Source organism: Rana temporaria, chromosome 13 (genome assembly GCF_905171775.1).
Source record: "Rana temporaria chromosome 13, aRanTem1.1, whole genome shotgun sequence".
Classification (NCBI taxonomy): Eukaryota; Metazoa; Chordata; class Amphibia; order Anura; family Ranidae; genus Rana; species Rana temporaria.
The window spans coordinates 23212372-23235597 of record NC_053501.1 but is presented as its reverse complement, the minus strand read 5'-3'; the positions used below and the strand labels follow the sequence as shown (position 1 = coordinate 23235597).

General features: G+C 46.2%; 1 protein-coding gene across 2 annotated transcripts in view; it reads left to right on the top strand.

Moving 5' to 3' along the window:
- CCDC85C (coiled-coil domain containing 85C) overlaps positions 1-13270 on the top strand; it is a 148125-nt gene extending 134855 nt beyond the window's left edge. The window contains exons 4-6 of one of the 2 annotated variants that reach the window (XM_040332993.1): positions 6314-6409; positions 8042-8140; positions 12293-13270. In XM_040332993.1, coding sequence (XP_040188927.1) covers positions 6314-6409; positions 8042-8140; positions 12293-12382 — 285 coding nt within the window. In that variant the 3' untranslated portion in view covers positions 12383-13270. The remainder of the gene's footprint in view (positions 1-6313; positions 6410-8041; positions 8141-12292) is intronic. The other variant, XM_040332994.1, reaches the window with a different exon arrangement.
- The last annotated feature ends 9956 nt before the right edge of the window (positions 13271-23226 follow it).

Here is a 23226-nt window from a genome sequence, read left to right as displayed (position 1 = left end):
TAGGCACATCAGACCATAAGTCAGCTTCATCGGTTAACCGATGAAACGGACCTTCAGTCCGTTTTCATCAGTTTGGACTGATCGTGTGTACAGGGCCTTAGGCCTCGTACACATGACGGGACATGTCCGATGAAAACGGTCCGCGTACCGTTTTCATCGGACATGTTCGCTGGCGGATTTTGGTCTGATGGCTGTACACACCATCAGACCAAATTTCCCGCGGACAGCGAACGCGGTGACGTGGCCGCCCCGTCGACGTGTGCGACCCTGGAAGGTCAATGCTTCCACGCATGCGTCGAATCACTTCGACGGATGGGAGGGCTTTCGGCCGAGCGGACATGTCCGGTGAGTCGTACAGACGACCGAACATGTCCGACGGACAGGCTTCCAGAGGACATGTTTCTTAGCATGCTAAGAAACATTTGTCCGCTGGAAACCTGTCCGATCCGCCGGAAAATTGTCCGGTCGGCCGTACACATGACCGAACATGTCCGCGGAAACTGGACAGCGGACCAGTTTCAGCAGACATGTTCGGTCGTGTGTACGAGGCCTTAGACTTCTATGAGGCTGTGTCCTGATGCCAGAGACGATCGGAGGAGGTTCCACAAAAGTTGATGGGACTGTAATGAGCGGGTGCGTCCACGATGTGTAAGACTTGCATCGCTGGACATAAAACGACGCTGGAACCACGAGTGTGGAATTTGAGGTAAGTATAGACCTGTTGAAAGGGAGGGTGGGCCAGGTTAAGAGAGGCCGGCAAAGAGGAAAAGTTCACCTTGTCCCAAAGTGCATTTATCATTTAACCCTATCACTGCCAGGGCTGTTTTTACCCTTTCTTTTTTTTGCGCACATTAAATCCATATTTTAGGCCTGAAGATTAGTTAAGCCCTCCAAACACATTTTTTTCTGAAAGCACAGGCCATCCCCCTTCACAGATGTAAACTTACTCCATCTGGCAGCCGCTGTTCCTCTGTTTGTTTACATCCAGCATTACTGCCCTGGCTGAATCTACATCTTAATGCCTTTTAGACTTCTATAAGACTGTGCCCCAATGCAGGGCCGATTTTTGGGTCACAGACGCCTGGGTGTAGAAATATTTCTGGCGCCCCCCCACATGGGCGTGGTCATCTTACTAACTCCTCCCCATTACAAATGTTTCTATGGCAACGGGGCTGGGCACAGCCTCCGAGGGAGCTCATTAGTACCTAGGTGGGCGGGGCGATGGGAGGATCCTCCCCCAGCTCGGTTCTCTCTATGCTCTCCTGTGCGTGCTGGGTGACAGACAGAGAAAGCTCCCAGCTGCTACATGTGACCCCCTGGCCCCCAGTGGAAAAAACTTGCTCTCCCTTTGCAATGCCACTATGTGCATGACACAGACAAGGTTAAGGTGAGGAGGAGGGAGGGGGAGCACTCTGGCGCTTCGGCGCCCCCACCTCTGCTGCGCCTGGGTGCAGTGCACACCGCGCACCTGCCCAGGATCGGCTCTACCCCATGGCTAGAGATGAAGGAAGGTGGTCCCATACAAGTTTATAGGGCTGTAATGTGCAAGCACAGCCTAGCCAGGGTGGTAAAGACTTGCAGTGCCGATTGTAAACAAACAGCTGAACTGCAGCCGCCTGATTGAGGTAAGTATACATCTGTGTAGTGGATAGGGTTGGTTGGGGAATGGGGTCAACAAGTTGAGCACGTAACAGTGCTGATCAAGGGGAATCCTTTTGAGGCTCTTTTCTTCTGGGGCGGCATTCTGAAGAGATTCTTACTGTGTCAGCAAATTTGGTCAGTGTGGTCACAGTACCCAGGAGGACAGACTGAAACACGGGGGATTTTGTGGGGTTGAAGGTGATTACCGTGTGGCTTCTACACTACAATGGAGCCATTCTAATAATGAAACAAACATGGAAATTGAAGCACCACACCACTGCTAAGATGTCCGGATACAACTTTACTCTAGTAAAAGTCAGGAAGACAATCCAAAAGTACCCAACACGTTTCAGGGGGATCAAGGGTTCCTTCCTTCACCAGTAGTGGTTTAGCAGGCTACTGAACCAGCGGCTGACAAGACCTGTGCTTGTAACCACACTGGAAGAAATCCCATTATAGGTTCGGTTCACATCTAGGCTATTCACATTGTTGTCAATCAAGCCTTGGTGAAGGGCTGTTGGACCCCTGAAACACGTTGGTTACTCTTTGGATTGTCCTCCTGACCTTTACTGGAATAAAGTTGTATCTAGACCCTTTAGCAGTGGTGTGGCGCTTCAATTTCCTTTTTTGTTACATTGCATTACCAGTAGGGTGACCGCGTGTCCCGGATTGCCCGGGACAATCCCGCATTTTGCAGGTCTGTCCCAGGCACATTTATTCCAGGACAATACAGCCACCCCCCCCCCCTGGGCCAATCTGATGTGGTCACAGTACCCAGGAGGACAGACTGAAACACGGGGGATTTTGTGGGGTTGAAGGTGATTACCGTGTGGCTTCTACACTACAATGGAGCCATTCTAATAATGAAACAAACATGGAAATTGAAGCACCACACCACTGCTAAGATGTCCGGATACAACTTTACTCTAGTAAAAGTCAGGAAGACAATCCAAAAGTACCCAACACGTTTCAGGGGGATCAAGGGTTCCTTCCTTCACCAGTAGTGGTTTAGCAGGCTACTGAACCAGCGGCTGACAAGACCTGTGCTTGTAACCACACTGGAAGAAATCCCATTATAGGTTCGGTTCACATCTAGGCTATTCACATTGTTGTCAATCAAGCCTTGGTGAAGGGCTGTTGGACCCCTGAAACACGTTGGTTACTCTTTGGATTGTCCTCCTGACCTTTACTGGAATAAAGTTGTATCTAGACCCTTTAGCAGTGGTGTGGCGCTTCAATTTCCTTTTTTGTTACATTGCATTACCAGTAGGGTGACCGCGTGTCCCGGATTGCCCGGGACAATCCCGCATTTTGCAGGTCTGTCCCAGGCACATTTATTCCAGGACAATACAGCCACCCCCCCCCCCCTGGGCCAATCTGATGCCCCCAAAAAAGGCTGCCACATCACTGCTTTACTCACTAGTACTTGTCCTCGCCGGGAATGTCTGGAGGAGCACAATCCCATACTTGTGATTGGAGAACTCATAAATCCCGCCTCTTGTGTCCAATCACTATGCTGTGATTCGTTACAGCACAAGCTGATTTTTGGGAGGGGAGGGTGTCCCTGAATGGTAGTTTGGAAATGTGGTCACCCTAATTACCAGAACATTAACATCAATACTTGAAGATCGCAATACCATTGAGCCAACGCTACGGGTCCAGTCCAGTGGCATTTTTTCACTTTCCTCAATTCATTCTAATAAGGAGTCCTTGTCAATGCTGGGCAAGATGAATTCCAATAGCGAATCATCCCTAACACTGGCCCACGGGATTCTGGGAAATACCCACGATTCTGTTCTCTTGGGGCTGTTTGTTAATTGGTTCATTTATGTGACAGCAACCTCGGTGGTCATTGTGTTTATAAACCACGCTCTATGGGCAAGCTCTGCCTTGGAGCTTCTCCTTGTTGGCCCGGCGGTGGCTTCTCTGCTGTGACAGATAACCGGCATCCTGACAGGTTCCTTTTTAATGCAACGTTTATTTTGGCTTATTTAATGATGGCTGGCAATGGTCCAGCCGCTTCAGAATCTTTTTCTTACCGTTCCCCCGTGCCCATCTGTGTGCGTGATCGCTCCCTCTCCCAGGCGTCACCTTACATAACCAGGATGATTGCTGAACAGATGCTGCAGCTGTCACATTATGTGCTAGATCTGAGAGACGGCGCACGGCTGGAGACAGGACCTTCCGTGGATTACATAGCTTTACCTACTCCGCTGGATGTTCAGCACATAACTGCCTAGTGATCTCGGCATATTACCTTTTATAGAGCACTTGTACTGCTGGAGAAAATAATATGCCGCGGTTTCAGTGAAAACTTTTTATTATTTTTTATTTAATTTTTGGGTTTAGATTCATGTACTGATGTATGAACATTCGATTCCTGTTTAAAGAAGTTGAGGATGGGTAGTATTTTAAATATGCGTATGTGTGCACATGCACGTAAATGTTCTTCCAGCTTTTGTTGGGATGTGTCGTATGGGCGGAAAATAATGTCCAGCAATATGGAATTTTGTAAAAAAAAAAAAAAAAAATTTCATTGATTTATACGCAGGTAAAAAATCCCAATAAGCGTATATTGATTAGCCAAGTCCCGACCCTCTCCAGGCCTAATAGTGACCTCCATAGTGAGGGACAGCTGACATTCTTCTGTGTAGCGTGGGTTACGAGGCATGGTGGGTGAAGTGTAGGGTAGATTAATGGGTGCCAGACACTTCTTGAATGCAAAGATTTATTTTCTCTTGAAGAGAACTGGGGGAGTGAGGGTTAGGGCCAGGATACCCTTTAGTAGTTGCAATGTTAATTTGGCAGACTCTGAGACTGACAGCCATGCAGGGAAAGGCATAAGCAAGACACCACATCTGCATGTGTAGACACGCTGTCTCCTATGGCAACAATCTTGAACAGTTTCTAACAAAGGTTGTAATTTTTTTCCCCGCCACAATCTCCTTTTTTAGATCTTCACTCAACTGAGCTCCCAGTCTATCACCTAGACCACGGGTCTTCAAACTACGGCCCTCCAGTTGTTCAGGAACTACAATTCCCATCATGCCTAGTAGGGGTGCAACGGATCAAAAAACTCACGGATCGGATCGATCCTCGGATCAGGAGTCACGGATCGGATCATTTTCGGATCAACACAAAACGGAGCTCATGTGCTTAAATACAGTATTTGGAAATCTGAAATTGGACTGTTTAATGTTAATTTTTAAAAGCCGCAGCAAACCTGCTGACCTCACATGGTTGCTAATGTGACATAACACCTCTGATTTTCACTTTTATTTTAACATTTAAACTGTCCGTCGGATTTACAAATACTGTATTTAAGCAAATAAGCTCCATTTTGTGTTGAAATTACTGCATCCCGCAATCCACCATTGCCCCCCACTCGTCATCACCATCACTGTTCCAGTGCAACATTGCCCCCACATTAGTAATAATAGCCAGTAGTTTAACATTGCCCCCACATTAGTAATAATAGCCAGTAGTTTAACATTGCCCCCACATTAGTAATAATAGCCAGTAGTTTAACATTGCCCCCACATTAGTAATAATAGCCAGTAGTTTAACATTGCCCCCACATGACAATAGTAATAATAGCCAGTAGTACTAGTATAACATTGCCCCCACATATTAGTAATAATAGCCATTACCATTAGTTAGCCAATAGTTTAGGCATAATAAAAGCCAGTCCAAAAATGATCCAACTCACTGTACTGCACTGTACCGTACCGCTTTGCGCGCTCTCGTAGAATAGAAGCTCCACGAGCAGAGGGGTGATGACGTCAGCGCGCACCGCCGCGCCAGGTGTACCAAGATGGCCGAACGCTCCGGAGGTAGGCCAAAGCCGCGGCCTTAGCCGGCGGTGCGTTCCGCGGATCGGTCAAGATCCGTTGCACCCCTAATGCCTAGTCATGTCTGTGAATGTCAGAGTTTTACAATGCCTCATGGGATCTGTAGCTCCACAACAGCTGTATAGGCCATAGTTTGAGGATCCCTGACCTAGTCCCACTGATCCACTGCCACTGGATCTCCTGAGCTCTTCCAATCTGCTCACTGAGGATCTTCCTCAAGAGTCACCCTCGCATTCCCTGCTGGGTCCCTAGATTGGCACTCAGATACTCCTCAAGCATCATCACACTGGCCTGCTCGGTCCCTGGTTTGGGAGACAGTACTATTACAATACCACCCAACCAGCAGAGTTTAGAGGGCGATGTTCCACTGTTGCCACCATCAGGAAATGGTACCCAGCCATGACTGTAGACAGGCAGTATCTACAAAGAGCCTTCAAAAGATCAGTAGTTCAGTCTGGGAGCCCAGAGATGGAGAAGAGTGTTTATTCCAGGTATATGGATATAGGTGTAGCACTCCGATTGGAAGAAAAATGTTAGCCTTTCTTGCATCTCAAAATGGAGCTTAACCCATCAATTTTCATCCAAGGAATGCCATGAATGATGGCTGTCACAGTTGCTTGTGCTCTCTAACAAACCATCAAGCCATAAAATGTCTAGCGTCATTAAATGATCACATATGCAGCTCCATGGTGACTGCAGATCAGAGGCTAAGATGGCAGCTTCCATGGTTGTAAAGGATAGGAGGGTTTAGTCGCGCGTTGATTGTGATGGCTTGTAAATATAGTGTGATGCAAGCTAACTTGTCGCTATTTGTCTTATAGGGTCCGGCACGGTTACCATCAGACATCTCATCCACTCCCCCTACTGGTTACATCTCAGGGGTGCAAAAACCAGAAGCGGTAGTTCATGCGATGAAGGTACGTCGATAGGGAAAAATAGTAAATATCGAAGCAGCTCCAAGATTCCCGTTAGGCTAGATTCACATCTATGGGTGTCAGAAATGTGTGAAAACTCTTGCGCCTTCCTGACATGCACAGAAATGCGCTGCCTTAAGCAGATGCCATTCATTGTTGATAGCACCGCCAAGCATCTGCAGATGTGTTCACTACGTGGGTCTGTGTTTTGCTTTTTTGGAAAAGAATCGGGAACTACTTTTCTGTTTCTTGCTAATATGGCAGCACATTGAAATGAATGGGCTGCCCTACAAAGGAAGCGCGGCGACGCACCCACACTTGGTCGCTCTTGTAGGTGTGAAACAAACCTTGGGTTGTACCTTGAAACTGATGCAAGTCCTCTTTTGACAACTTGCATGATGTCTATCTTCTGTACCAGTTTGTGAATAAAGGGTTACTGACAGTGCGCTCACACTTGCGAATGCACCCTGTGTGCGATGGGCTGCAAGAACCCGAGTGGTGGTCCCCTCGATTAGCTGCATGTAGGCAGCCCCATTGACAGCAATGAGGTTTTAGAGATAATCATCTTTCGGTGGGGATGTGGAACTCCTAGATGGACATCTTAAAGGGGTTGTAAAGATACAATTATTTTCCCTTAAATAGCTTCCTTTACCTTAGTGCAGTCCTCCTTCACTTACCTCATCCTTCCATTTTGCTTTTAAATGTCCTTATTTATTCTGAGAAATCCTCACTTCCTGTTCTTCTGTCTGTAACGCCACACAGTAATGCAAGGCTTTTTCCCTGGTGTGGAGTGTCGTGCTCCCCCCCCCCTCCCTTGGACTACCGGAGAGTCAGGACGCTCTCTACGTTGCAGATAGAGAAAGAAGCTGTGTGTTAGTGGGCTTCCTGACTCTCCGGTAGTCCAAGGGAGGGGGCGAGAAACGACACTCCACACCAGGGAGAAAGCCTTGCATTACTGTGTGGAGTTACAGACAGAAGAACAGGAAGTGAGGATTTCTCAGAAGAAATAGGGACATTTAAAAGCAAAATGGAAGGATGAGGTAAGTGAAGGAGGACTGCACTAGGGTAAAGGAAACTATTTAGGGAAAAAAATTGTACCTTTACAACCCCCTTAAAGAATGCAATATACAGGGATATGGGAAATGGTTTTGACATAAACACACCCACTCAGGTTGAATTGGATGGACCGGTGTCTTTTTCCAACCTTATCAACTATGTAACTCTATAACACTGGTCCTCAACCACTGGGCCATGGTCTACTTCCAGGCTGTGGCCTCCCTTATACCAGGCCTCTGGCCAGCTGCAGATCCCCTTACCTCCCATAGTGCCTACAAACTACTATAGTGCCTCCCCCCCCCCCAACCTTCCATAGTGGCCCACAGTACCCCCAACCTCAAATGGTACTTTCCAGGCTCTTACAGTGCCAACCGGCACCTTCAGCACCTTCATCCCCCCATAGTGCCCTAAACCTTAACCGTGTCCCTCACTGCCCCCCAACCTCCCACAGTGCCCCTGCAAAAGTTCCCAGCCTCCTGGAGAGACCCACAGCCCTACTTATAGAATATACAATTTCTCAATTGTTTAGTCTTATAGAAAATGTGGATCACAAACACTTTTTTTCTTTTTTCCCCACAGGTGCTAGAAGTGCATGAAAATTTGGACAGGCAGGTAGCGGACAGCTATGAGGAGGACCTCAGCGAGAAGGAGAAGGCGATTGTCCGAGAAATGTGCAACGTAAGTACATACTGTTTAGTCAGCGCTTCACTGGTAACCTCACATAGGCACAGGCAGTAGTGTCATTTACATGGGTTTAAGGAAGTTTTTACTGAAAGAAATGCAAATGTGGACATTGCTGAACTCTTTAGTGTGTAAGGCCCCATGTACACTGCTGCTGTTTTATAGGCCTTTTTTTTAAAGTAAAAAAATTAGCTCAGACGCCAAAGTTTCCGACCTAAAACGCGGTAACCTGCGTTTAATTTATAGGCATTTTTCATTTTTGGGCATTTAAAAAAATAAAATAAAATTTAAAGCGGGGGTTCACCCTAAAAAAATTTTTTTAAACATCCGCTTTAAGCTCCATTTCGACATTGACTGTACGCTGATTTTTTTTGTTTTGCCGTACATACCGTTATATCTTTATTACCCCCCCCCCCCGGCTTCCGGGTAGTGAATCCCGCGGGAATGGGCGTTCCCATGCACAGGCTAATTGATTGACATATGAAATAAGCTTCCCCCCGGCGCGTACGGCCGCGTCACGAGTTGCCGAAAGAAGCCGGACTGCGAGTCGGCTCTATACGGTGCCTGCACACCGACGTTCGGCTTCTTTCGGCAACGCGTGACGCGGCCGTATGCCCCGGGGGGAAGCTTATATCATACGTCCATCAATTAGCCTGTGCATAGGAACGCCCACGCCGGGGGGGGGGAAATAAAGATATAACGGTATGTAAGGCAAAAAAAAAAAATCTGCGTACAATCAATGTCAAAATGGAGCTTAATGTAATGTTAGAATTTTTTTTTAGGGTGAACCCCCGCTTTAAACGCTTCTAAATGCAAACGCGGCATGTAAACGCGGCAAACACGTTTTAAAAGTGGATTACTATCCGTCAAGTAAAATCGCTCAGGAGATGTTGTAAAAATGTCCCGTGTACATGAAGCCTAATAAGCTGCTATCAATTGACTCTGGGTCACAGGAGGACCAAATGATCGTGCTGCTGTGACCCACAAGAGAAGTTTCATAAAATCTCTTTGGCCAAGTTTCCTTTTTTTAGCAAAACTGGATTTTCTAAGCAATCGCATTAAAGGGAGGAGTCGAAACAAAATACATTTTTTTTAAATGGGTGAAGATCCGCTCTAAGGAAATGTTTACAATGGCTGCTGCATTACTAAGCAGTCGCCGGTGTGCAGTGCGGTTCAACCTGATCAGAGCAGTACTCATGCGCTGATCTCGTGCATTTTCTTTTTTTGTTTTTTTTAATGAACTTTTTTTTTTAGATGTCCCACAGACATCTCATAAAATTCAACTGCTGGCCACCTGGTGCGAGGCGGTGGATTGTCTCGCAATGTGCTGCACTGGATAAAAAGTACTGCATGCAGTGGTGTGAACTGGGGATAGAAGGAGACAAAGCATTTTACCATGTCATGGGGTGGGACTGCACTGGAATAGCTGCCCAATGCAGTCCGATCGCACCTGGTATGAATGGGCCCTCCATGACACTGACAGCTACATAAGAAGTAATGTAGGAAGGGTCCATACACTTGCATAAAAAAAACAAGAGGGCGCACTTGCTTTGTGCATTAACTCTTTGAGCCCTGGAAGGTTTTACACCCTACAAGACCAAGGTATTTTTTTTCTATTTAGCACCATGCTACTTAATTGGCAATTGCTCGGCCGTGCAACACTGTACGCAAAAAGAGATTTATTTTTGTGCTATTTGATCACAACTGGGCTTTTTTTTTTTTTTTTTTTATATAAACAAAGAAATGCCGAAAATTTGGAAAACAAAATGCCCAATAACATCAAATGTCTTCATAAATGTAGGCCAAAATGTATTCTGGTACATGTTACAGTGATCTGGGATGATCCTGCTAACACTGCATTTTTGGGGGACACTAGTATAGCTCTGATCTTGATACTGATCTGTACAGACACTATACTAGTAATGGTGGTAATCAGTAGCCTATAGTGGGAATATAATAGTGTGGTGGGTAATCTGGTGCTAACTGGCACTGAATGGGAGGGACACTGGTTGACACTGTGATAATACTGTACTAATGACACTGCCTAGGTGACCGACGTGATCAGGAGGGCAATCAAGGGGTTGACTGTGTGCCTAAAAAGTGTATGTGTGCTGCTTTTGCTCACAGTTTATCTGTTTGGGTCTCTCCATTTCTGTATGGTAACTGATAACAGAGAGAAATCCAGCCAGATCTTTTTGCTGTGATTGACCACAGCCACAGATTGTCAGCAGGTATACAGCCATGTTTGGCTGTAACCTACTGTCAAATTTGTGTTGTGTCCAATCACTGCACAGCTCAGCACGGGGTGCGTGCATGAGCGCCTCTAAACCTGAAAGTACACTACAACATTAGGGTGACCACATGTCCCGGATTGCCCAGGACAGTCCCACATTTTGCAGGTCTGTCCCGGGCACATTCATTCCGGGACAATACAGTGTCCTGGAATGAAACTGACACAGCCACCCCCTGGGCCAATCTGATGCCCCCAAAAAAGTCCGCCACATCACCACTTTACTCACTGACAGTACTTGTCCTGGTTGGGAAAGCCTGGAGGAGCACAGTCCCCGCCCCCTGCTTGTGATTGGAGAAATCATAAATCCCGCCTCTTGTGTCCAATCACTGTGCTGTGATTCGTTACAGCACAAGCTGATTTTTGGGAAGGGAGGGTGTCCCTGAATGGTAGTTTTGAAATGTGTTCACCCTATACAACAGACGGTAAGTCGCAGTACCTGCTGTTTCCGCCGCTAGCAGTGAGTGTACTGCTGGTGATCGGCAAGAGGTTAACCGACACCTTTTACTTGGCAATAAAAAGTAATATACTACCAAGACACGTGGCACTTTTAAGCCCAATACAAGTTTCCAACAACTTAGCCAGAACTGGCAACGCCCTCATACATCAGAACGATGTCCCCGAGTCCTGCAGATGCTTATGCATTTCGAGGGTGCCCCCTCTTCTTCAGAGCTAAAAAGAGACATGTGTCTTGTAAGTATATTACATTTTATTGTTAAAAAAAGGTTAAATAGATTATGCACAAGGCTGGTGCGCCCTTTTTTGTTTATGTACAGTGGGGTTGATTTACGAAAACCTGAAGAATGCAAAATCTGGTGTAGCTGTGCATGGTAGCCAATCGGCTTTTAACTTCTATTTTATTTATGTTTTTGACAAGCTGAAGTTGATTGGTTTCTCTGCAGAGCTACACCAGATTTTGTAGCCTCCAGTTTTAGTAAATCAACCCCAGTGTGTATGGATCCCCCAGCCAGGCCCGTCGGAACCCGACAGGCAAAGCAAGCATTTGCCTGGGGCCCCCGAGCTGGCCAGGGGCCCCAGCAGGGAGGGCCCTTGCCGCACCGCTGCGTCCTCCTGCAGTCCGGTCGGCCGTGTACCATAACCGTGCGGTACAGGAGAATCAGGTTCCTGTTCCTGGCCGGACTGACAGGAAGTGCACACACTGAGTGTTCACTTCCTTTCAGTCCGGCGTCCGGCCCCGGGAACAGCAAACTGAATCTCCTGTACCGCGCGGTTATGGTACACGGCCTACCGGACTGCAGGGGGACACAGCGATGCGGCAAGGGCCCTCCCTGCTGGGGCCCCGAAATATGCCGGCGTGTGAGGCGGAGGATAGAGGTAAGACGCCAACCCCCCCCCCCCCCCCCCGCTTCTCAACTTGAAATGTCAGCACTTTTTTTTTTTTGCTTGGGGCCCTCAAATGTCTTCAAACGGCCAAGTAATTGCTAGAAGACTATGACCTGGGTTTGTATTTTTCCTGGAGATGCCTGGAATTTTGAGAGAATTCCTCCTTTAGGATTGGTGCCACTCCTTAGTGCAGAAGTGATATTGTGATAATATAGGGAGGGGCAGAAGAGCTTGGCCAGCACAAAAATTAACTGGACACTCCCAAAAAGGGAAAGGGTTGTGACTTGCATAGAGGGAGAAGGCTGTGTGAGGGAATTGACTCTTCCTGGATTCGTTATATTTTCTTGCAAGTTCAAAGACGCATTGCAAGTGAATTTGAAAAAGTAATTTATGGAAAGGAAAACCCCCAAAAAAACTCTGCAATAAAGCATTTATAACACTTGCTTTTTCTGTGCTTTGTATTATGTATTTGTATTATTATGTATTGTACATACATCTGTCTGTTCTTTTTGCAGGTGGTATGGAGAAAACTGGGGGATGCCGCCAATTCCAAACCTTCAATCAGGCAACATCTGTCCGGAAATCAGTTCAAAGGACCTTTGTAGAACAAAATCTCCGTACTCTTCCCTTAGAGGAAGAATTTGTCCAAGGCACTTGTATTAATGAACTCTGTATACTGTGACTTGAGGTCGTTAGATAAGCTGGAGACACAATAGAGTGTACATACGTCTGCTGATTTTACTGGACCCTTTATTTTGTATTCTATATCACTTGTACATATGGTAGATAAAAAAAAAGAGGGGGGGGGTATAAAACCACTAAGTGTCTCCTTCTCACACAAACGTCATCCTATAGATCACTGTTCTGAAGTTAAGATGGTGGGGGCCTTGGAGGTCTTTGGCTCTTTACCTGCTGGACTACAATGTTAAGCCTGACCAAACAGCCGTCGCTTGGGCCCCACCTCACCTTAGACCAACCAATGAATTTTTGTGCGAATATTACTTCTGTATGACCATTCTGACCTTTTAATGAGGCAAATTGGCTACACACTGGATACCCCACCCCCGGAAAACCACACAAAGAATTTTGATTATTTTATTTAATAGCGTCGGAACAAAAAAATAAAATAAAACAAAATCGGGATATTTTTGTATAGAATAAGAAGCGTAGCTTCAAGAATTCTGGGATTGTTTTTCCAACCCTTTGTGTTTTGTGCACTTTCTCCAGAACAGAGCATTGCCGGTATAGGTTTTATTTGAAGGAAATCTGGGAACAAAAAAAAATCTTTACAAGGACTTTGTAGTTTTTTTTTTGGTAAAGACCAAAATACTTTTTTTGTTGTATTTTTTCCTCCAAAGTGCTGTATATAAAGTGGATGGATTTCTATTTTGTTACACTGTATTAGATTCCGTAGAAGTTGACAGAGAAAATATATTCCTTTTATGCCGGTATATTAAAAACTCTGTATACATGAGCATTGATTTTTCTTCAAAGTTTGTCAGATACATCATTTCCTGTTTGTCAGATACATCATTTCCTGTTTGTCAGATACATCATTTCCTGTTTGTCAGATACATAATTTCCTGTTTGTCAGATACATCATTTCCTGTTTGTCAGATACATCATTTCCTGTCTGTCAGATACATCATTTCCTGTCTGTCAGATACATCATTTCCTGTCTGTCAGATACATAATTTCCTGTCTGTCAGATACATCATTTCCTGTCTGTCAGATACATCATTTCCTGTCTGTCAGATACATCATTTTCTGTCTGTCAGATACATGAGAGTCTGTTCTGAGGCAGGAACATCTTTTTTAATAATAAGGGTGTGTGTGTAAATAAATAAATAAATACACACACACACACACACACACAGTGGGTAAAATAAGTATTGAACACTTCACCATTTTTCTAACATCCACCAGCTCCGTGATGTCATCATGGAGGAGGGGAAGAGGACTCTGGTGAACTCCAGAGGGTTAAGTGCAGCGCGCCCACGAAAATTCAGGGCTCAGTTAAGTAAAACGGGGGGGATTGGGGGACTGGACACTGCAAGGTGTTTTTTCACTTTAATGCATAGGATGCATTAAGGTGAAAAAACACGAGGGTTTACAACCCCTTTAAAGCTGACTGGTCTGACTAAACTAAGGTGACCAGATTTTTAAAATGAAATCCGGGGACATATTTTTTTACTAGTAAAGGCGGCAATCGGCTACTCTCTGCCTGTCGCCACCCGCCTCACTGCCTGTCAAGTCTTACTCTCCGGCCCCATCTACTACTGGGTGGGGTGCGGAGGAAGATCACTTTGCCAGGGAAGGCAAGGAGATAAGTAGGCAGGCGGCTGGCTGGGATTTGAGCCAAGGCAGAAAATGTGAGCTGAGCTGAGCTGAATGGGCATGCACCCAAAACTGAAGAAATATTCCCTCCGCTCCGACCAGCACATGATCATCAGAAAAGGGCACAGATAATGGAAAAAAATACACCCCCTCAGCTAGTAGGAGTGGCGGAGCGGGGTGTTTTTTTTTTTATAATTCTGCGCTGACTGTCTTTGAAATTGCCCCAGCCCCTGTTCAAATACAATCCAGGGACAAAACCGGGGACAGACTTGGTCTGGGGACAGTGTCCTCAATCTGGGGACTGTCCCCTGAAACTGGGGATGTCTGGTCACCCTAGACCAGTGTTTCTCAATTCCAGTCCTCAGGCCCCCCCAACAGGTCAGGTTTTCAGGATTTCCCTCAGATGAAAAGGCTGTGGTGATTACTAAGGCAGTGAAACTGATCAAATCACCTGTGCAAAATAATGGAAATCCTGAAAACCTGACCTGTTGGGGGTGCCTGAGGACTGGAATTGAGAAACACTGCCCTAGACTAAACTTTCTATCATGGCTGTAATGACGGCTCACTCAAGTGGCACCTGGAAATCCAAATCAGTTCATACACTTGGCTCCTGAAAATCACACCCAACAACTTGTTTTATTCTTTGGGGCCTCGACCAGTTACAGAGCCAGTATTTCACCTACACATCCAATTTGTGGATTTCATCTCTGCTAGGCTTTCAACAGCTGCTTTGGGAAGTGTAACACACAAAATGGATGCCACAGCTATGTGGACGGCGAAGGGGTGGGGATGTACAATTTGAGGGGCTGTGCGGTGGTCAATGTGTTTTGCTGGTAAGCAGTCCGAAATCAAAGCATTTACAGTGAAAAGCCAGGAATAGGATTGCGGAGGAGAATAGGCCTTTTGTATGAAAGGAATTTGCTCATTTGGCAGTTCATTCCATCTGCCATTTAATCCCATCAAGGCCCCACACACTGGAATGATGCTCAGGGCTACCATACCTGTCCTCTGAAAAGCAGCACTGTCCTAAAAAACACTCCAGACTCCATCCATTACCTTATTCTTTTCTTACAGCCTTCCTGGTACCATACGGAGGGAAGGGGGTAGGGTGACCACGTGTCCCAGGTCTGTCCCCCCAGGGCCAATATGGCCAATCTGATACCCCCCAAAAAAGGCCACCACTTTTCTCACTGACAGTACTTGTCCTGGCCGGGAATGCCTGGAGGAGCACAATCCCACCCCCTGATTGTAATAGGAGAAATCATAAATCCTGCCTCTTGTGTCCAATCACTGTGCTGTGATTCGTTACAGCACAAGCTGATTTTTGGGAAGGGAGGGTGTCCCTGAATGGTAGTTTTGAAATGTGGTCACCCTATACAACAGACGGTACGTCGCAGTACCTAGGACTGCCGCCGCTAGCAGCGAGTGTACTGCTGGTGATCGGCAAGAGGTTAACTGACACCTTTTACATTGCAATAAAAAGTAATATAGTAAGTAATGACACATGAAGGTTTCCTAGACAGGTGGCACAGGAGTATAAGAGGACAGCGGGAGAGCACTGCCAGGCAGAGTCTCCAGGACAGGAACAAGGAGAAGACTGGGGAGTAGGGATGAGCTTCAAGTTCGACTCGAACAACGAACAATTAGGGGTGTTCGCAGCAAATTCGAAAAGCCGCAGAACACCCTGTTAGTCTATGGGAGAAATCTAAAGTGTTAATTTTAAAGGCTAATATGCAAGTTATTGTCCTAAAAAGTGTTTGGGGACCTGGGTCCTGTCCCAGGAAACATGTATCAATGCAAAAAAAAGTTTTAAAAACGGCCGTTTTTTCAGGAGCAGTGAATGTAATAATGCTAAAAGTGAAACAATAAAAGTGTAATATTACTTTAAATTTCGTACCTAGGGGGGGTGTAAAGTCAGCATGTGAAATTCCCCTATATAAGAACTGTCACAGCGCCAGCGCGTCATTCCAAGTAATCATCTCTGTAATTGCCAGAGCCGACAATTCATTAGAGCCGCAAAGCCGGTTTTAAATGCCTTTCAGAAATGACACTTTGTGCAGGGACAGTTCTATGTACGGGAAACATGCGCTATTTCACATGCTGACTTTACACCCCCCCTAGGTACGAAATTTAAAGTAATATTTCACTTTTATTGTTTCACTTTTAGCATTATTAAATTCACTGCTCCCAAAAAAACGGCCGTTTTTAAAAAAATTATTTGCATGGATACATGTTTCCTGGGACAGGACCCAGGTCCCCAAACACTTTTTAGGACAATAACTTGCAGATTAGCCTTTAAAATTAACACTTTAGATTTCAAATGTTCGAGTCCCATAGACTTTAACGGGGTTCTAAAGGTCACACGAACATTTGGTGTGTTCGCAAGTTCTGATGCGAACCGAACAGGGGGGTGTTCGGCTCATCCTTACTGGGGAGGCACACCTGAGGACTGGGAGATTGAAGTCTGGGATAGGTGCAGATGGTGGAGTGCAATAGACTTTTTTTCCTGGTCCAATTCCAGGATACATGTTAAATTCTGCCGCTGAGCCAAATTCATGTGGATGAGAGAGCATGCATGCGGAAGAGACCACACTGAAACACACGGACCAGTACAAGTTCCTTCTCAACTCCAACAGGCCTTTATTCCGGTCACTGCCCCTTATATAAACAACGTGACATAAGCAAACGTCATGACATATGGGTTCATATGATTGGCCGATTCATATGGTCTTTCTCTTGTTACATTTATTCTTGACCACATTCCACAGCTCAGCGCCATCTTGCATGGTCGATGGGAGGGGATGGAAAAGGAGTGAATTGAAAAAAACATCCGTTTGTCATTTTGAATAAGGGAATTACTTCTATCTTGTTACATGAATACGAAAACAGCTGAAGCTGCCTCTCTCTAGTACCCGTGCCACCACAGTCCACTCCTGTGATGGAGCTAAATTAAATGTCTATGTTATCTTTTAACCACTCAAATATTATTATTTTATTTTCTTCTTTATTATTTCTTCTCTTTCGTGTGTGTGTATATATATATATATATATACATATATACACACACACACACACACGAAAGAGAAGAAATAATACAAATAACAAAGAAGAAAATAAAATAATAATATTTGAGTGGTTAAAAGAGAAAGATAACATAGACATTTTATTTGGCTCCATCACAGGAGTGGACTGTGGTGGCACGGGTACTAGAGAGAGGCAGCTTCAGCCAGGAGGGCTGGCAGGGCCTGAAAAGATGGCACTGGGAGCAGTAGCCATATTGACAGCTAGCACCGGGACTACCTATCATTGTTGCTACACTAAAGAGGCCCGTGGTCCCTGCCTGCAAAAGGCATTCACACTAGGCCTGGCTGAGCTAGTACCAAGCCTACAAATCAGTGCTAGCTGGTCCGGGAAGTGCAAGCAAGTGATGGACTGGAGGTGTTTGGGAGAGATAGTCTACAAGCAAGTGATGTGCTGGAGTCGAAGATTGGAGTTGTTTATACTGGAGGTGTATATAGTCGGTCCCATATATATTTTTCTGCAATGAGCTTGGGCATCTCCTGAGTATCCCATCCCCATCCAAGTGTATTCCTCTTAATAAAAACACAAAACAAAGTTTAAGGACTAGTTTACTGCCTGAAGGTGAATGAGAGCTTTGTGCCTGACTGGGCAGGGTGACAGACTGACCACAACACCCAGCAGCCCTTAAGAGGGTACCACTACAGCCATAAGAAGTCCTGTTTGCAAGAAGCCAGAGCTACAATGGAATTACTTAGATGAAAGCATATTCATGTGTTAGAATTTCCCAGTCAAAGTCCAGACCTAAATCCAATTGAGAATCTGTGGCAAGACTTGAAAATTGCTGTTCAGATGCTCTCCATCCAATCTGACAGAACTTGATCTATTTTGCAAAGAAGAATGTGGAAAATTGTCCCTCTCTAGATGTGAAAAGCTGGTAGAGACATCCCCAAAAAGACTTGCAGCTGTAATTGCAGTGAAAGGAGATTCTACAAAGTATTGACTCAGGGGGGGCTGAATACTAATGTACATCACACTATTCACATATTTATTTGTAAAAAAAAAAAATTGAAAAACATTTATCATTTTCCTTCTAGTGCATAATGTGCCACTTTGTGTTGGTCTATCACATAAATCCCAATATGAATACTTTTTCAATGCACTGTAGCCCGTACTTAAGTTTAGGGCAGTAGGCACTCGGGGACAAATGCTAGGAACACAAGCAGTCTTTGTCCCAGGCATTCTTCCCTGGATGCATACTGCCCTAAACGCAAGTACTATGGGAGTCCGCTGACATTTTTTCAGGGGGGGCGCTTCGGCAGCAGCGATACACAGTCGCATTTAACCCTTTCTTCGACCGCTAGCAGGGGTTAAAATGTAAAAACACCCCACTGTGCCCCCTGCATCTTTCAATATATCTTTGTCACTACTGTGTACCCCGTCTCTACAACTGCACCCCTTTACATTACACAGCCCCCCACAGCTCTGGACCCCTTTACATTACACAGCACCCTGAATCACTGGACCCTTCAAATTACACAGCACATGCACCCCTTTACATTACACAGGACCCTGCATCACTGGACCCCTTTACATTACACAACACCCTGCATCACTGGACCCCTTTACATTACACAACACCCTGCATCACTGGAACCCTTTACATTACACAGCACCCTTTACATTACACAGCACCCTGCATCACTGGACCCCTTTACATTACACAGCACCCTGCATCACTGGACCCCTTTACATTACACAGCACCCTGCATCACTGGACCCCTTTACATTACACAGCACCCTGCATCACTGGACCCCTTTACATTACACAGCACCCTGCATCACTGGACCCCTTTACATTACACAACACCCTGCATCACTGGACCCCTTTACATTACACAACACCCTGCATCACTGGACCCCTTTACATTACACAACACCCTGCATCACTGGACCCCTTTACATTACACAGCATGAAGATTAAGTTGTTCCTCCTTGGCAGCGCTGGCTCCTCTTGGTACAGTAGGGCAGCTCTCTACGCTCCTCCCATCAGTCCCATGATAATCCCCTCCCGTCGTGAGTGATGTCACCCCGCCAGGACAGGCGCCGGGCGGGGCTGTAAATTTGGGGGGGAACGAGCAGCCCGATGATAATCTATTGGCTGACGGCAAACAGGGGCGGGAGCGGAGCGTGATAGTAAATGCAATGCAACACATGACACTGACAGACATGACAGTGACAATCGGCAGAGCCGGCGGCCCTGGCCCGCGGCTGAATGTGGTGTCTTACTCTTGATTCCAGGGGGGGGCAAACGGCCTCCCTTGCCCTATGGAGCGGACGCCCATGGTTAGTACCACTAGGTGCACCACCCAGCCGCAGTTGCCGTCAGCCTCTCATAGAGTTTGACAGGCTACCAGCGGACGGGCTGGATGGTGCACCTATGCCCACAGCCGACCACTAAACGCCAGAGGCTCATGCACGAGGGTTAAACGCCCAGTGTATACAAGGTCTTTTTTTAGAGAGCAAGACGGAAAAAAAAAAAAGGCAGATAATCAAGTCAAGAAAACTTGTGTATATCACTGAAACCATCTTCAAAATGTCGATTTAAAGTAGAATTTCATGCTCACGTAAAGTGACACTTAACCACTTGCTGCCCGCCATATAGCAAAATGATGTCAGCAAAATGGTTGTGTTATCCTCCGGACCAGATGTCATAACAAGATAACAAGCCGCTGCGCTCCCCCGGGGGCGCGCATCGTGGCGATCGTTGTTGCAACATGTTAGTCTGACACACCGCAACTCTGATCTAGGTAAAGTGTCTCTGACCGAGAGTCTTTAGCACGTGATCAGCCGTGTACAATCATGGCTGATCATGATGTAAACAGGAAGAGCCGTTGATCCGCTTTTCCTCATTCGCGTCTGACAGACGTGAGTAGAGGAGAGCCGATTGGATGCTCTCTTGACAGGGGGGGGGGGTCTGTGCTGATTGTCGCCCATCAGCAGGGATGGACTGGCCGATGGCTCAGTGGGCCGGCTTCCGTGACAGCGGACTACCGCCCCCCTCCGCTCCTCTGTCTCTCCCTCCCCGCAGCGCTCACCTGGGGGGAACAAAGAAGCAGGAGGAGGACCAGAGGAGCAGGGGGGACTAAAGAGGAGCATGGGGGGAGGGGACAGACAGCTGACTCAACAGCTATGTCCTGGGAGTTTCTCACTTCTGCCTAATCTTGTCCCATAAGAGGGCACCGAACTGATTCTTTGCCCTGGGTGAAATAATGTCTAGCTTCCCCACTGATACTATCTATAAGAGTACCAGCCGTTCTACTGTAATAAAGTAGAATGGCTAGTGGCTAGTGAAGTAGGGGAGAGGGGGCTTGGGTGGCCGGAGGGGGGGGGGGGGGGGGGGGGGGTGTCCGGCCGCCATGGGAGAGACCTGTCAAAGTGGGCAAATCTGGATGAAGTCCAGGGCCAAATTTCTGTCCCAGTCCAGCCCTGCCCATCAGTGTCCACCAGTGCCACTCATGAGTGACCATCAGTGCTGCATATAAGTGCCTATCAGTTAAGGGGAACATTTTATAACAGAAACAAAAGAAAAAGTTATTTGTTTAGCAAATGCCACCAAAAGAAAGCTCTATTTATGGGAACAAAATGATAAAAAATGTGTTTGGGTACAGCGTAGCACGATGAAAGCTGAAAATTGGCTTGGACAGGAGGGAGTGGGGGGGGGGGGGTGCCTGGTATGGAAGTGGTTAAGCATATATTTGTTTGGGGGGGGGGGGGTTAAAATAAAATTTACATTATATTATTAAACATTTATAAAATACAAAATGAAAATCCCAGTGGTGATCAAATAACACCAATCTAAAGCCTTATTTGTGTGAGAAAAAAATATATATATAAATTTAATTTGGGTACAGTGCTGCATGATCGAGCAATTGCCAGTTAACCACTTGCTTACTGGGCACATAAACCCCCTTCGTGCCCAGGCGAAATTTCAGCTTCCGGCACTGCGTCGCTTTATAACTGACATTTGCGCGGTCGTGCGACGTGGCTCCCAAACAAAATTGACGTCCTTTTTCCCCCACAAATAGAGCTTTATTTTTGTGGTATTTGATCACCTCTGCGGTTTTTATTTTTTGCGCTATAAACAAAAAAAGAGCGACAATTAAAAAAAATATATATTTTTTACTTGTTGCTATAGTAAATATCCCAATTTTTTTTTAAAAAAAACTATTTTTTTTCTCAGTTAAGGCCGATACATATTTTTCGACATATTTTTGGTTTGCGCAAAAGTTATAGCGCCTACAAAATAGGGGACAGAATTATGATTTTTTTTTTACTAGTAATGGCGGCGATCTGCGATTTTTATTGGGACTGCGATATTGCAACGGACGTATCGGACACTTTTGACACAAATTTGGGACCATTCACATTTATACAGCGATCAGTGCTATAAAAATGCACTAATTACTGTATAAATGTGACTGGCAGTGAAGGGGTTAACACTAGGGGGTGAGGAAGGGGTTAAATGTGTATCCTCAGTGTGTTCTAACTGTGTGGGGGGAGGGGGGTGACTGGGGGAGGTGACCGATGCTGTGTCTCTATGTACAAGAGACACAGATCGGTCTCCTCTTCTCTGACAGCACGTGGAGCTTTGCGTTTACACACAGAGCTCCACGTCCCTGCTGTTACCGGCTGTGTTCCCGACGATCGTGTGTACCCGGCGGACATCGCGGCCCCCATGTACACGCATTGGCTTCCCAGCGATGCGCCGGGACAGTGTTTACCCGATGTGCACCCCTCAGAGGCGCGCGCAGGTAATGCACTTTAAATGACGTCCAAAGACGTCCAGTTGGCACCTGAGAGCCCCGCTGTTGACGTCTTTTGTCAATAGCGCGGGTCTCAAGTGGTTAAAGTAGCGCAGTGCTCTCCATCAGCAATGGGGCCGGGATGTCCCGGAGCTGGACTCTGAGGACTGGGTGGATATATGGGACTTCCCGTTTAAAATACTGGTCTCCCTGAGAGATCGCCTCATTCAATATAAAGTTGTCCATAGAGCATACCTCACTCCCGCCCGGGTGCACCGGATGAGGTCTTCCCTCTCCCCGGAGTGCTGGCGCTGTGACCATGCTCAAGGGGATTACTTTCATATTTTCTGGTCCTGTCCGGTCATAACGGTCTTTTGGTCACAAATCGTTCTGGAAGTGAATGAAGGGTTAAGTATTTCTATTGTTCTATCCACCAAGAATATGCCTGCTGGGGCTGGTGGAGGACCTGGTGCCCAGGGTGGCTGAGAGAACCCTGTTGGGTCTCTTGCTGTTCTATGCCAGGAAGTCCATTGTCCTTTGCTGGAAGCGTAGGGCCCCTCCCTCAATGAAGCTATGGAAAACTCTGGTTAATAATGTGATTCCTTTATACAGAGATACCTATGTACATAGAGGCTGTCCGAAAAAATATGAGAGAGTCTGGTCTAAATGGTTGGCTGAGCCCTCCACTGCGGCAGCAGACTAAGTGACACACATGATTTCTCATAGCGGGGCTTGAGGTCTTGTTGAGCCATCCCCTGTTGGCATAGGGACTTAGGCGACCCCATCCACTATCATCCTGCCCCTGGAGCATGAGCTGGACCGCCTTATTAATGTTAATTTGTTGTGGTAGTCGCTAATTCTCTAACATGTCTTGGTTCTGTACTGCTACCTTGTGACCCCTGCGCGGGTCCTTGCTGGGTTTTGAGCCAGATGTTGGCTGTGCTATTGTACGTCTTGTATGTATGTCTTGTGTTGTTGCAATTTAAAATAAAATAAAAAGATTTTCAAAAAAAAAAAAAGTAGCGCAGTGCTAAATAGCAAAAAATTGGTCATGAAGGGGGTAAAACATTCCAGAGGTCAAGTGGTTAATGTCCATGGTTTTGAAAGGAGACGTCCATTGTCCAACAAGATCATATAGGTGTGATGGTCAGGTGTCCACAATGCTTTGGCCATATAGGCCACTCTTGGTCAGTTCTCCTTAAAATTTTAAGTCTCTATTATTTCTAATACTTTTCCCCTTCAGATTACCAGAGAGACAGAATTGTTAGTAAAAGACCTGTTTATAGCAT